This window comes from Phascolarctos cinereus, unplaced genomic scaffold (genome assembly GCF_003287225.1).
Source record: "Phascolarctos cinereus isolate Bilbo 61053 unplaced genomic scaffold, phaCin_HiC Scaffold_4;HRSCAF=312, whole genome shotgun sequence".
NCBI lineage: Eukaryota > Metazoa > Chordata > Mammalia > Diprotodontia > Phascolarctidae > Phascolarctos > Phascolarctos cinereus.
In genome coordinates this window covers 457,707,313-457,722,635 of record NW_027555847.1, presented here as the reverse complement: position 1 = coordinate 457,722,635, position 15,323 = coordinate 457,707,313, and the positions used below count along the sequence as shown (strand labels likewise).

The following is a 15,323-nucleotide window of genomic DNA, read 5'->3' as shown; positions in this document are numbered from 1 at the left end:
CAACTTACTAATCAATTGGGCTGAATATGAAGAAGCATGAATATGAAAAAGTTAAATTACAGGTGGGTTTCATTTACCAGAAAAATTCATTTAAATGACATTTTTCATCCCCCAATACCAGATAAATATTGTGTAAAGGAAATCCAAACTAATATTGAATTTCTAGCATTCAGCGAAGGTGGAGAAAATAAACTAAAATCCAATAAAAACTGAAGTCAAGAAATATAAGCAGCAGGAATCATAAAAACTTAGGACTAGTGACACTGAATTCTTTATTTAAAACAGATTAAACAAACATTACCTCTCCTTAGCTCTTCTATTTTTAGCAAGAAATTCCAACAATTTCTCTTAATTCTTGGAAACAGGTGTTTAAAGTTGAATTATCAGCAACAAGTTATAATAAAAGTGTACATAAACAGTGACAGTCTGCTTCCAAATAACTTCAATGATTCCATTATCTTTGGTGTGGTTTAGGAGCAATTATGCAGCCATGGGTCCCTATTTTAGAATCTAAACAGTATGTGCCCAACACAGGCATCTGACCTTTGGAAATATTTTTTGTAGGTATAAAAAACCCAGAGAATTACTCATGAAATATTCTAGTTATTCTTTGTGCCAAATATTGATCTATTCAGAACAATGGAAGACATTCCCCCCCACAGTTACATCATACTTAAAGATCTCAGCCTTTTCTTCTAAAAGAAAAGAAGCAGCTTTCTATACTCTTTGATATATTATAAAAGGTCCTTTAGTTGCAAAAATTAGATCCTTATAGAACAGTCCCAAAATGTACTAAAAATATTTTCTTTCCCAGGAAGGTGAATGCAACCTCACTCTTTACCATCTAATAGCAATAATACCTATTTGACATATTTAAAATGTTTTTTGAAAGGGTACCATGCTCATGATTTAAGCATGCATAAATAATGTATAAGTTGAAAGTAGCACTAGCTAAATATTTGGCAATCTAGAAGAATGTTCCAAAAATATATATATGCTAAATAAGAAAGTATTATTTCTACAGGTTTATGCAACAAATAGTGCCTTTATCTTGTAGTAGATGTGGAAAGGTGAGGCAAGCACATTCTTTAACATTATATACATTTTCTTGGTATTCTGGTAACAGCATCCGGATATGAGGCTTCCAAATAATGGGTAATTAAATTATTAACATTAGTAGCTATTATTTTCTACCACAAAACAATCAATTATTTAGCTCTAGTTTAGGACAGTGATGTAAGTAAACCAATTCATTTCATCATACAGCAAATACAAAATATTCGTGAAGCCAACTTGTCAACAACCAAATTTGCAAAGAAGACGTAAAGAAATTAATGTTTTTGCTCTTTAAATATTTTTAAATTCTAAACCAGATCGCTATATGTTATTTTGTGGGCGGCTGGCTTTTGACTATCCTTCTAATATTTTACCATATTCTTCTTTCTTTAAATCATAGTTTCCATTTGCGACTATGTCATTTAAAACCTTTTTTTTCTATTTACACTTTAAACCATTTCATGGTGACTGTAGGTGAAGAAGTAAGTATACCTAAACATTGCTTATACCAAAAGGCTACTATGATCCTATATATTACCTCAATCTACAATACAGCAAGCCTAAGTCCTTTGGTGAATAATTTTCACAAGAAATATTTCTAACATAGGAGGGAGAATCCAGCAGAATGGAAAGATTTTTGGGGAAATGATGGGTCAAGTCACCCAGTACTATAAAGCAGTTGGATAAAATATGAAAATACATACTTTAACTAATTTACAGCTGCAAAATTTTATATTAAAAGTAGTTAAAAACTAAATTATAGTAGCTCCAAAGCATTAAAAATAATTGGCTCTAAAGAGGCCAACTGGTTGAAGTATTATAAAGATCACTGAGAACTTGTGTACATCTAGCTTCACCACACAGTTTTAAGTGTTAAATGAGATCTAAAGCAAACTTTTAATAGAAAAGGTGAGAGTTGCAAACTAGCAGTGTTGCTAAATTAACAACAGCCATAACTTGGTGGCCATATTTTTTCTTAAAAATTCAACACTTCTACAGCAAAAATACAAGGCCTACCCACCCCTGAGTTCAGCAATTACACTTTTTAAAAGTGCAAGGTTTTATGTAATTAACAGTATGTACAATGCTACAAAATATCATTACTATACACAAATTAAAAACAGTACTTAGAATATCTTTTGCCAATTCTAGATTTAGTTTTTTTGGGGTAATATTTCAATTACTTTCAGCCAAGTCCCTATTTTTTTTTTAAAGCTCCAAATTAAAGCGAATATTCACTGTAGGATTTATTTTTTCAAAGTGCAACCATAAGGCAGTAGTAAAAACATTGTAGTAGAAACTGATTTTGCATAAGTGTTAAAGGTAGTTTATAAAATACATTAAATGCTTTCTTAAAAGAGAACCTAGTTGCAATATCATTAAATTACAATATTGGTGACAATAACTAAACCTATCTTTCAACATTTTTTTATGTAGAAAAGTCATCTAAATGCAAAGGCTTCTGAAGAAGCACCATCAAAAAAAAAGGGAAAAACTAGAGCTGTGTGAGACAGACAAGCAAAAATATCATATTATATTTTAGTTGTTTAAACTTAAATAAAAATGTCCACACTTTTTTTGTCAAAACATTAAGCCTCTGTCAAAAATGTATTTCTTTCTTTATAGTACAGGATTAAAAGACAAGATGGTGCTTACAGATAAAGAAAATTTACAAGAAAATATTTTGACAAAGTTTTTCAATTAAAATATTCCAACATTCAAACTCAACTTACAATAACAAAAGAAATGAGACCACAAACAAAATGGTGTATGGATTTTTCAAACACATAAATAAAAGAAATATTATGAAGGCAGCAGGGCTCATGCTGATGGCTAGCAGGAAGTAATAGAATGTAATCTACTTGGAAAAAGCTTTTAATGTACAAATTATAAGCCCAATTATGGACTGCAGCAATTCAATGATCACTGCCATTTTTTCTTACTTCCAAAATAAAGCCTTGATTAAACCATTCATACCCTATATTACTCATACATTTACTTCAGAGATTGAGTAACTATATACAACAAATGTATTTATTTTCACCATAGGGATAACATATTGTACCTCTCTGCCAATGTTACTCGAAAACCTTTCATGTCAAAACAATCTGACAGCATATAAACAATTCAATAAATATGCAATGATCTTTCATTACAGTCCTTTATAAACAAGCATGTTAATTCATGCTGCTAACGTTAGGATCACAGTGCATAGAATCCAAATATTAAATGGTTGGGGTGACTTTCAAAGTTATGATGGATCCTTCACTTTATTTATAATCCCATTATAACTGATAAACTCATTTCATAGGCCCTTTCATGCATTTATCATTTGGTGGCAGGAGTAAAATATTTCCTGCTAGCAACGTCCACTGCCAGCAATGAACGTCTCAAAACTGCCAAGAAGTCATTGTTATTGCACAATACATGGAGGCCCTGGACATTTTCCAAAAGCTTTAAAAAATAAAAATAAAAAAATGGAATTATTCTGACATTTCCTGACACCTGCATTAATACTTGTATGACTAATAAAGCATGTCAGTTGCCTGGAATGAACCAGCGATCAACACGTGCCCAGAATGCACACGAGTAAAAATGCAGAAAAAGGAAGTAGTCTTCATTGCCTATAGGTCACTTCCAGTCAAAAGTTAAAGTTCAAAGACTGAATGATCAAAGTGCTCATTTTCTCAGTAGGGGTATCTTCTGCTAGGAGGTTCACAATGGCGGCATCAACATGTATCATCTTAAAAGAAAAAAGAAGAAGAATATATTTAAAAAGCATGCACAAATATTTACAAAATATTCTAGTACAGAAATAACTTTATGAGGCAAAAAATATACTTTTAAAACTTGTAGCCCTACTTTGACCCTATGTCTCCAATCAATATGATTTTGCAACAATCTTTAGTTTAAGTCTTGATTATATTAATTTGACAAATCAAAGAGTTACACAAAGATTCAAAAAGAAACTTGTTTTGTGTCTTTTGAGAAATGGTAGCATATGCCCAATCAATTCATGATTTACCATCAATATTCACTCTAAACTAGGGGTGGGGAACCTGCAGCCTCGAGGCCATATATGGTCCTCTAGGTCCTCAAGTGAGGCCCTTTGACTGAATCAAAACTTCATAGAACGAATCCCCTTAATAAAAGGATTTGTTCTGTAAAACCTGGACTCAGTCAAAAGGCTGCACTCGAGGACCTAGAAAGCCACATGTGACCTCAAGGTTGCAGGTTCCCTAACCCTGCAAACAATTAAGTGAAATAAAAATCCAAATGATATGTATTACTTTTCTATACAAATACACAAATATGTATATGCACATAACAGGAAAAAAATCATGTATTTGTCAAACTGTTAATGAAAAAGTGGAAGTTGCCTAAATTCAGAGTTTACTAACCTTTCTTTAGAAAGGTCTCTTATTCATTAAAATTTGCACAGAGTTGGGGTACTATGGTGTGAAACATTAAATATACTATTAAGACTCAGTTATTGTACTGATTGGTTTTCCCGAACTGCTTTTTTCTCCTCTGTTTTAGTCTTTGTTATAAAAAGGAGAAATTACTTATGTACACTAAAAAGATATAAACAAAACAAAAAAAGTCCTTAGAGTTCAAAGGCCAGAGAAATCAATTTGTTTATGTATTAAAGATAAATAAAATAATTATAAGACGGCATAGCACCAAAGAAATTCAAATAATTCAAGGGTACAACTGCGAAACTATTGCTCCAAATATATCATCTGTTGTCACCAGCTTGTCAGGATTGATAGACTGCTGACACAGCCAGTCTTGGTAGGAATGGTTTAGTGGCAATCAAAGGATCAGTGAATCTGCACCTACCTTCCAGAAAGCCTAAGAAAGTCCTGTGAACCAATCCTCTAGAGATTCTGATCCTGCTGATGAGTGGAGGGAGTATAACTATTGGAAGGAAACTAAGTTGCTCTCTTCAGTCAAGTTTGTAAAGGAACCAATTTAGCCCTATTCCTCTTCATATATGCTATGATCTCCTCAAATGAACTACTCATACTTTGCACTTGGTTTGCACTTTCTAATCTCTCAGCATCTGCATATGACCCTCCTGGAAAGCATTCATTCTCTCTTTCATAAATGCTTTTCCTGATCCCTTCCCTCCTCAAATCTCTCAAAGCACTTGAAAGCATATATTCACATTCTTGTTATAACATGTATTTTGGATTAAAGAGTATTTACATACATTTTATCTCCCCTTGTAAGCACTCTGAAATCAGACTTTTTTTTAAAATAAGCTGAAGCATTTAATACAGTGCCTTCCACAAAGGTATTTAAAAGACATTTAATAAATTGAGATAGGAGTTGTTGGGGGGATACACACTTGGAGGATAAAGCTTACATTTAACAGAGTCCTTCAAAAATAAAACTGAATCATCTTTCATAAATTGAATTGGACTACTAATAGGTAAGAAATGAGAGGTCAAACAGAGAATATTAGTTGTAAGACCTAAATGAGATTCTTTAGAAGTCTAAGATATGAGTTTTTCAGTATGAAGAAGATAGAAATATCCTTTTGATTCTCCAAAGCTAAAGAGTATGAATATGAAGGGCTGGATGGAATGCAGCCTACAGACTCTAGACATTCCTAAAAACTGAAACCATGGACATCCTACCCAGAATGAATAGTCTATAACATATAGCAGATGTAGTCTAGTTTCATAGTTGAAGACAAATCTCTTATTTCAGTTATTTGTTGGATCAATGAACATACACTGTAGTAGGAAGGAATTATCCCCATCAGCTTTCAAAGTAAGGTCACACATCAAATTAAGTCTGTCATGCATGACTAGCAATATTTTGAAAATCCCAAGAAAGAGATCCAATCCTTTGGTCAGATAATTTTTTTTCCTTGTTGTTTGTTTTTTGGAGTGAGGGTGGATGATGAGGAGAAGACAGAAGTGATGCAAAATATCCTAGTAGATTAGTATCTATCTTCTAGAAAGTAATGGTAGCTTCTACCATCCTGACTTAGTGCTTAAAAGCTAGTAATAGGATTTAGGCGGTATTTGGTAAAATGAGATAAAAAAGTCTTACTGAGGTATAACTTTAGCTTATAGCAAAAACTAGTTAAAGACTTGTGGCTTAAGAAATTAGATATCCTTCTGAGGGAGGCTATTTCTAGATCACAGTTTAAAAAATAAGAATAATAATCTTTGGGCCAAAGAAAGAATCCCTTCAACGAAGGCTGGTAAGAATTTACCTGGAATCTTGCAAATCTAATCAAAATGACTTTAATTTGGAAAAAGGCTGGGGAAAGGGGAAAAAAACCTGCCTTACCTTACTTCACCGAAGTAGATAATACATAGATAACGTAGGAAGAATAGCAATAGAAAACAAAAATCCAAGTAAAGAACCCTTAAGAACAAAAACCAAAAAAATTCATGATTTATAATGAAAACAAATCAAAGTGAACTAGAGAGAGTCTAAGCAAGAAGACAAATTTGATTTCAAAGATATCACTGAGACTATTATTGTTTGTTTAAAAAAAAAACAGGATATGAACAGGGTGAGGGATAGTGTCAGGACTGGAAAAAGGCAAATGCACAGATTTTTCCAAAATAAAGTGAAAAGAATGGATGTCTCATATATAACCTATATCAAACTGCTTGCCAATTTTAGGGAGAGAGGAGGAGAGGGAGAGAAGGAGAAAAATTTGGGACTCAATTTTTAAAAAATAAATGTTAAAAACTGTCTTCACATGTAATTGGAAAAATATGAAGAAGAAAAAAAAACAGTGGATGTCGGAGTACTATAGTGAATCGGACTTTGATTCCAAGAGAAATTTTCAAAGGCATTATTATATTCAAGGTGTAATGGTAATTGAACCATTCAGAAAAACGATAAAAAGAACTAGCTTGGCTTTATCAAGAACAGATAACATTAAGCAAGACCAAGATAATTTTGTATGTAGTATCTATAAACAATGTACAAGAACAATAACACCAAAATAAAAACTAATTCTGTGTAATTATATGATCAAGTCTGGTCCCAAAGAGAAAAAAACACACCTTTGTTTGCAGAGGGCAGGAACTATGAATGCATATAAAGTTCCACGTGGCTATTTGATTAACTTCGAAGAGCCACTCCCCATCCCACCTGCACCCCATTCCCCCAACCCATCCTTTAACATTTTGTTGCTGTTGTTTAAAAAGACAGAGAAAAACGAAGGTGGTGGTGGTGGGGAGGCTTTCTGAGGAAAAATGAGGGTAGGAATACACTTGGAAATGAAACATAAAACAAAAGATGAATAAAAACTTTTTAACAATCCAAATCATGCTAGACTAACCTAATTTTCTCTTCTTTCTTTCTTTCTTTCTTTCTTTTTCTTTTTTTAACAAAGTTACCAGACTGGGAAATCAAAGGGTATAGATACAGTAATCTAGATTTTAGCAAAGCAGCTGACAAAGTCACATTATTCTTGTAAACTCCAGTGGTCCCTACTACCTCCAGGATCAGATATTAAATCCTTCTGTTTGGCTTTTAGGCCCTTCATAACCTGGTTCCTTTTTGCCTTTCTAATCTTTCTTCCCTATACATACTCTATGTTTCAGCGACTCTGGTCTCCTTTCTGTTCCATACATTTCATCAGTTGAAAATGCAACTCTGTGTATTTTCAATGGCTGTCCTCCATCCTCCTTTTTTTCTACCTCTAGACATCTGCAAGAAGCCTTTTCCAGTACTCAATGTTAGTCCCTTCCCTCTAAGATTATCTTTAATTTATCTTATTCTTTGTTTGACATAGTTGTTTGCTATTCTCCATCCCTACCCCCCCACCTCCAATTAGATTGTGAACTCCCTGACGGAAGAGACTATTTTTGTCTTTCTTTGTATCTCTAGTGCTTAGCACAGTGCTTTGTCCTACTCTAGAGTCCAACTTTATTAAATGTTGACTGAGTCTATTTCAAATTATCAAACTATCCCATTTGACCCAACATACCTACTACTGGCTTACCCTGGATACCAGACCATGCTTCAGTTTCACATCCTATCTAGTGATCCATCTACTCTCTCTGCCTACTCCTGTGGGGAAACCTTCCTATCAGCTCCCAATTCCCCCCACCTCCCACTCCTCTGGCATGTTCCAAAAACAAAACTCTTTTTCCTGGTCACCTTCCCCTACAGATACTGCCTATCCTTGGAGTAAGTTTCTAGAAAGGAGAGACTATTTCTTTAAAAAGAAAAAAAATTTTTTATTGCTGGTGCTTAACATAGTACCTGGCACACAGTAATTCCTTAATAAATGCCTTATGACTTATTCATTCAAGTCATGACAAACAGGGCAATTTCATTTCTTCCTTGTTAAATTTAATATACATTTTTAAAATTACATAATAATTTCACAGTTTCATATATAATCCTCTTTTTTGTTTTCTGAATAATGGAATGTTAGTGCTGATGACTTTTCACAATAAAGCTTAAAATAATTAAATTTTATTAAATAAAATTATTAACACACTAATAAATTTAAAAATAAGAAATGTAAAAAAAAGATCCAAAAAAAATTCAAAATAATAATAATAAAAATAATAATAAACCATGCCACAGAAGACTCATTTTCTTTAAGATAGGAGAATGCTGATGGGACATGTCACATATTTGGGTTTCAGCAAGGTATTTATCAACTTGCTTATGAAATTGCTTTGAAAAGCAAAAAGAAATGAACAGGGATAATGCAATGAGGCCAGTTTGGAACTGGACGACTCAAAGATCCAACGAGTGCTGATTAATGGATTTATATCTACATGGCAGAGGGTCTTGAGGCAAGTTACATGGTCCTGTTTTCCCCAATATTTTTAAAAACAATAATCTGAAGACATCAATGACATGCTTATCAAATTTAAAAAATGACATGGGGCTGAAATGATTTAACTAATACATAAATAGCTTGACAGAATCAGGATCCAAAAGACGGAATGGTTGGAATAACGGACTGAAAGATGAAAGAAATTACAAGCACAAAAATTAAGTCCTACACAATCAGTTTCAAAGAACTGCACAAAGGATGGGGAAAATGTTCCTGAAAAGAAAGTTACATGAAAAAAAAAAAGATCTAAGGGGTTTGCCAAACCAAAAGCTCATGAAAGTCAAAGCAATCAAAGCAGCTAATGTAATCTTCATCCGCCTTATGAAAAGTATGATGTCCAGAGCAAGGACTACTAAAAGGAAGATGCTTTGATGTAAATGTTAAATAAATTATTATGACAGTCTCACTGTACTCTGCCCTGGTCAGACCACATCTGGAACAGTGTATGCAGTTCTGGACACCATATCTAATAAGAGGTATTAACAATCTGGAGCAGGTAGAGAACAGTGTGTCATGGCATAAAAAAAAATCTACTGAAGGAATTATGGCTGCTTAGCCTAAAGAGAAGGTTTTAAGAAGGATGCTTATCTCCAGAGGAAATAACTACTATCAATGGATAGAAGTGATATGGAGGCAAATTTTTGGTTCAATATAAAGAAAAACTTACCAGAGGTGTGCAAAGGTCATATAGGTGGCCTTAAAAGGACTAAGTTTTTTTGCCACTGAAAATTTTCAGACCCTAGATAAACTCTTCTCAGGGATGTTAGAGCTTATTTATAGCTAACATTTGTGTTTGGCCTAAAGGATGGACAAGATTACCTTTGAGATCCCCTTTCAATTCTGTAGTTCTATGATCATAAACAGACTAAGACTAAATATAGCCGGCTAAGAGTAAAATATAAAGACTTTTCAGATAAACACCAACAATTTCTTTCTTTCTTTTTTGAGGCATTCAGGGTTAAGTAATTTGCCCAGGGTCATACAGCTAGTAAGTGGCTGAAGTCATATCTGAACTCAGGCTCTCCTTACTCCAGGGCCAGTGCTTTATCCACTGCGCCACCTAGCCACCCCAACAATTACTTTCTAAACAGGAAAGACAATAAAATCTGGAAAAGCAGGCATAACTTTCATACCACCTTGATATCCTTATAATTATCTATACATAATTTTTATACCAAAATCTCAACACATTTGAGCACTAACTGCTCCACAGAAGCTACAGTTCTGAAATGGTACCAAAGAAGAAAGAAAGGACTGTGATCTCTGAATCGGGTTTTTTAAAGTAGAAATCCCAACCTTGTGGGTGAAGAACATAAAAATTTACTCAAGCAGCAACAAAACCATATTGACCTAGGTTAAGTGTAATCCACGGGCCTGGAATCAGGAAGACTCCTCTACTTGAGTCCAAAGCTGGTCTCAGACACTTACTAGCTGTGTGCCCTTGTGCAAGTCACTTAACCTTATTTGCCTCAGCTTCTTCATCTATAAAATTAGCAGGAGAAGGAAATGGTAAACCATTGAAGCGCCCCACAAGGGGACATAAAGAGTCAGATACAACCAAAACCCACTAAAAAACAATAACAAAGTCTAATCCCAAATGATGATATCCTCCTTGTGAGGTCCCTGACCCAAGGGAGTTACAAGGGATAGACTGGCTCTATGAAACTGTACTGTCTCTCAAAACAGCAAAAGATGGAAGTTTATCTTAACAATAATGCTATTAGTCTCTCTCCTCCAAAATGGACAGTTAACTAGTGCCCAGTTAAGAGACATTTTAATGTAATGTGAAATGGAGCTATGAAGGACAGTGAACACAGACACAAAGGTCATCCCGGAAAGATTTTTTCAAATGTATTGGAAGAGAAAAGGCTCTTTTCTTGGTGCCACTTTTCTTACCCCTCAGAAACTATTTACTCATCCACAAAACGGAGATAACAACTGAACCACTTACCTCACAGGGCTGGGAGGAAAATGCATGGTGAGCCTTATAGTGTGATAGACATATAAGTATATTACTACTTCTGACAAAATTATGACCCATTCATCTAAGCACACCTATTGGGCAAAAAGTTTCCACTCAGTTTAGCAGATTTTTAAATAAAATAGTTGTGTCAATACTTTGATTCTAGACTCTCCACTGACTTTTAGCTTAGTAAAGAAGACTATACTATGAAGGAAACTAACTACAACAAAGTCTGGTACAATACAAAGTCATTATTAGATTTTAAATAGATTATCATATATTAGATAATAAATAAGTTTCTAAAGGTAATTAAGACAGAAGAACACTCAAACATTAACACAATCCTATCAACCTGAACAAAGAGAAAAAGAAGAGAAAACTTAAGAGTTATGGAAATTATAAATAATTTAGAAGGTATGACACCTAGGCATCAATTCCTGAGGGAAGCAGTAGGATAAAGAAAGCTTATATTTAATAAATTACCATAAATTGATTGTTTTTTCCTACCAAAATTATCTACTTTAGACCAAAGGAAAACACATAGCATCAATACTTATACTAAAAAGAATTAGTTTGACTTATAAAAGCAAAATTTTCCTACCAACATTATTTCTGAGCTGAAAATTTACAGAGATTTCTTCTATTTTTACATATACGGTAAGTGCTCAAAATATTAACATCATTTTATTTGTTCATAATAGCTAGCATTTATATAGCATTTTAAAGTTTGCAAAGTGCTATACAAATACTATCTTATTTGAGCCTCATAACTCTGGGAAGTAGATGCTATTATCATCTCCATTTCAGAGATGAGGAAACTGAGATGGCCAGAGATTAAGTCACATAGTGTCAGCTAGATACGAACCTAGGCTTTCCTGCACTATCCACTGACCTAACTTAGCTCCTTTGGATGGTAGTCATCTATTTTTGCTCACCAATTGGAATCCAAAGTTGTTGGTCTTTTTTTTTACCCCCACCATGCAAAAAGATAACTTAATTAAAATTGCTAAAAAAATTCCTTATACAACACGGAACAAGGATTTCAAACCATAAGCCCCCTCCCACTAACTTGACTGTATGCAATATAATTCTTCTTACTGAAATGTTATTTTTTTAAAAAGTCATTTCAAATTGAATGCTTACCATGATACCACCACTTTGTTTTCTTTGGATTCTTGTTACATGTTCTTACATAGAAAGAATTATCTGGTGGTCGCCTCTGAAACCAGAAAGTTTAAATGGATAAAATAAATAGCTAAAAAAAAAAGGAAATTAAGTGAAATATTCTAAATAATCCTTAGTTATACAAAATCTTCGTGTGTGTAATATTTAGAGAATGGACAGGAAATCAATATGTATCTGTATGTGATGTCAATGACATAGCAAAAAGAAAAGAAAGCTTTATATTGTGGGAAATTATACTATTGGTAACTAAATTGTTTAAATGTCACACATGGTTATATGTGTTCTGTGGATACAGAAGAGCCAATATGGAAGAGAGAATCAGATTTTAAACATGTATGTTTAAACATATAAACACACATACACATGTTCATCTATAAAGGAGGAAATCAAAGATTGCAATGACAATTCCTTATGGCCCCTTTGTAAACAACTGATTTCGTTTTCTCTTTCTTTTTTTAATGACTTTTAATATAATTAGTGTCCTTAAAAAACTAATTTAGTAAACACCCAATCATCCAAAGAATTTGGGAAATTTGAGAACCACTTAAATAAAGTGGTACTACAATGTAATGCTATTAAGAACATGTCATAAGACATCAAGGCTTCCATACTGTGTTATTTTTATATATATATATATATATATATATATATATATATAATATATATATATATATATATATATATATATATATATATATACTATGTATGTATGTATATATGTACATATAAAATAACCTATGCTGGAATTTCCACATTAAAAAAAAACCTTCAAACGGCAGACCAGGGGCACATGTTCCTGGGGCATAGGGAAAAATCAGCAAAGCCAAAAAAGTTACAAGAGAAACAGTGAATCTAAGAGCAATTAAGGAAGAGGTGAACATGAAAAATCTAACATTGAGCAGAAGAATTATGTCCAAGTTCAAGGCCATAATTATAAGGCTCTGGGAAATGGCATTTATAGGCAATGATGGCAGTTTGGGAGAATGTTCTTCCTCCTCTTCTCTCTCCTTTCATAGCAACTATCTCATCCCTTCAATTTAATCACTAAATATTAATATCTTCCCACCTACAATCTTCTGTTACAAACTGCATATTTAGACATACTATCAAATCAATTTCTCTAAGCTAATAAGGGAATACACACACACACACACACACACGCACGCGTGCGCACTCTTAAAAATTTTAAGGAACAGGTAATCAAGGTCCTTTCTTGTTATGTGAGAGTTAAAGATAGCAGCTCTGTGTGGCATCAATAATGAAATGGGAAAACACACTTGGGAAGCATATTGCATTCACATAACTAGCTATAAGGGAAAAAAAGGAGAAATATCCTCACTCTCTGAATTAGCATAATATGCTTTTACTTTTAAAGCACTCACATTTTTCTCTTTTGATACTTAAGAGAAATCATTTTAAAGTGTAGGATTGTAAAACATAAATGGATAAAACATCTGCCCTAACTTTGAAAATTAGGAAACTTAACAAGGGTTAAATGACTTGTTCAATAACACTAAGTTGATTGTGCAATTGGTTATCATTCAACATAATTATAGAAAAAATAAGAATGAAACTAGGATATGAAACTACTTCAGAATGAAAACTGACTCTTCATATTAAAGTTGTTATTCAGGTAAATACAGTTTTACAGAAAACCACTTTAAAGAACTATAACCACCTTTTAAAGTATCAACATTTTGATCATTGTTATGGTAATCCTTATATAATCCACATTTTCCTAGACTTGGAAGAGATGTATTTAACCTCCTTTGAATGACTCAGTCATCCATTATGTCTTGGGCTTGAAGACACCAGTTTTGCCTACTCTTTAGTTTTTCTTCTTTCTTCCTTCTTTCACTATCCATTATTATGGTGCCTTCCTCTAACAGTTCTCTTCCTTCCCCCCAAACTCCTCAGTTTAAGGGCTTTCAATTTGCTAAGGAAGGAGATGGAAATCTGAAAATCAATCTTCATAACAATTCTGTATTAAATGAAGGTAAATAAGGCTTTGAGTAAAAGGCCTATTGTGTTTCCTAAGGAGCAAAGTGCTTTAGTCCCAAAACTTGCACAGGTATTTAGGGTATTTGATGCTCAAAAGCATTCTTGCTTTACTTGGTTTGGGGCCACCATTCAGAAGTCTGATGATGCCAGAAATCTGAACTCCAACTAAGCTGGATGTTATTGAACTCTTAATCAGCTGTCCATGCCAGAGCATGAAAAGATTATTTTGGTTAAAAAACAACAACAACACAAAACAAGCTTATATTAGCATATGTCACACCAAGGAAGCAAGTAGGAAAGATTAATTTTGGGGAGTGTCAAATGATCATACGAAATGAATGCTGAGGAAGACAACAAGGATTAGAGAAAGATAGATGAGTTATAGGTCATTGTTTTCTGGTTTTTAATGGCAATGATGATTTCTCTTCTGATTTCTTAACAGTTAACAAACGACTTTGAAGTCCCAGTAGCACTTCTAAGCCAATGTAACCAACTGCTTATTGGACACCACAAATTCAACATATCTGAAATAGAACTCATTTTTTCCCCCAAACCCACTCCTCTTATTAACTACCCTATTTCTATCGGTGGCATTTCACTATTCTTGCAGAGATACCTAAGTTTGAAACCTCCAAGTTACCCTTGACTTTTCCTTCTACCTTATCCCCTTTATAGCCAATTAGTAGCCAAGTTTTTAAAATTCTCTCTCTCCATTATCTCTCCCATTCAATTCCTTCTCTCTACTCACATGGCCAATACTCTAATTCAGGCCTTATTATCTCTTGCCTGGACCACTCCAAAAGCCTTCTCTGATTAAAACTTCTCCCTTTTTTAATGCATCTTCCACACAGCTGCCAGTGATGTTTTGGCAGCAGAGGTCTCCCTATGTCACTTCCCCCCTCAAAAAGCTCCAGTGGCTCCTTATCGCCCTCTAGAACAAAATAGAAATTCTTCTCTTTGGTCTTTAATGTTTTTCACAATCTGGTTCCTGCATATTTTCCTAGGCTTGTTCTATGCTACTCCCTCCTTCATGCACACCACACGTCAGCCACATTGACACACTTGCTGTTCCAAGTATATGACAATCTTCCCACTCTATGACTTTGTATGTTATAGAATTCACCCCTTCCTCTTAGAATCCCTGGCTTCCTTAAAAGCTTGGCTCCAGCACCCTTTCTTACCAGAGACCCTGTCTGGTCCTCTCAGCTTCTACTGTCACATTAAATTACTTTCACATTTGCTTATATGTATACCTATTTTGTTCAAGCTATCTCATTAGCG

At 33.8% G+C, this 15,323-nt stretch overlaps 1 protein-coding gene across 2 annotated transcripts in view; it reads right to left on the bottom strand.

Annotated features, from left to right (window-relative positions):
• Positions 1-248: 248 nt before the first annotated feature.
• The window catches only part of UBE2W (ubiquitin conjugating enzyme E2 W), an 86,660-nt gene continuing 71,585 nt past the window's right edge, over positions 249-15,323 (bottom strand). The window contains exons 5-6 of one of the 2 annotated variants that reach the window (XM_020971029.2): positions 12,000-12,075; positions 3,687-3,799 (exon numbers count right to left, since the gene is read on the bottom strand). In XM_020971029.2, the coding sequence (XP_020826688.1) occupies positions 3,786-3,799; positions 12,000-12,075 (90 nt within the window). In that variant the 3' untranslated portion in view covers positions 3,687-3,785. Of the gene's footprint in view, positions 3,800-11,999; positions 12,076-15,323 lie in introns of both variants that reach the window. The other variant, XM_078153356.1, reaches the window with a different exon arrangement.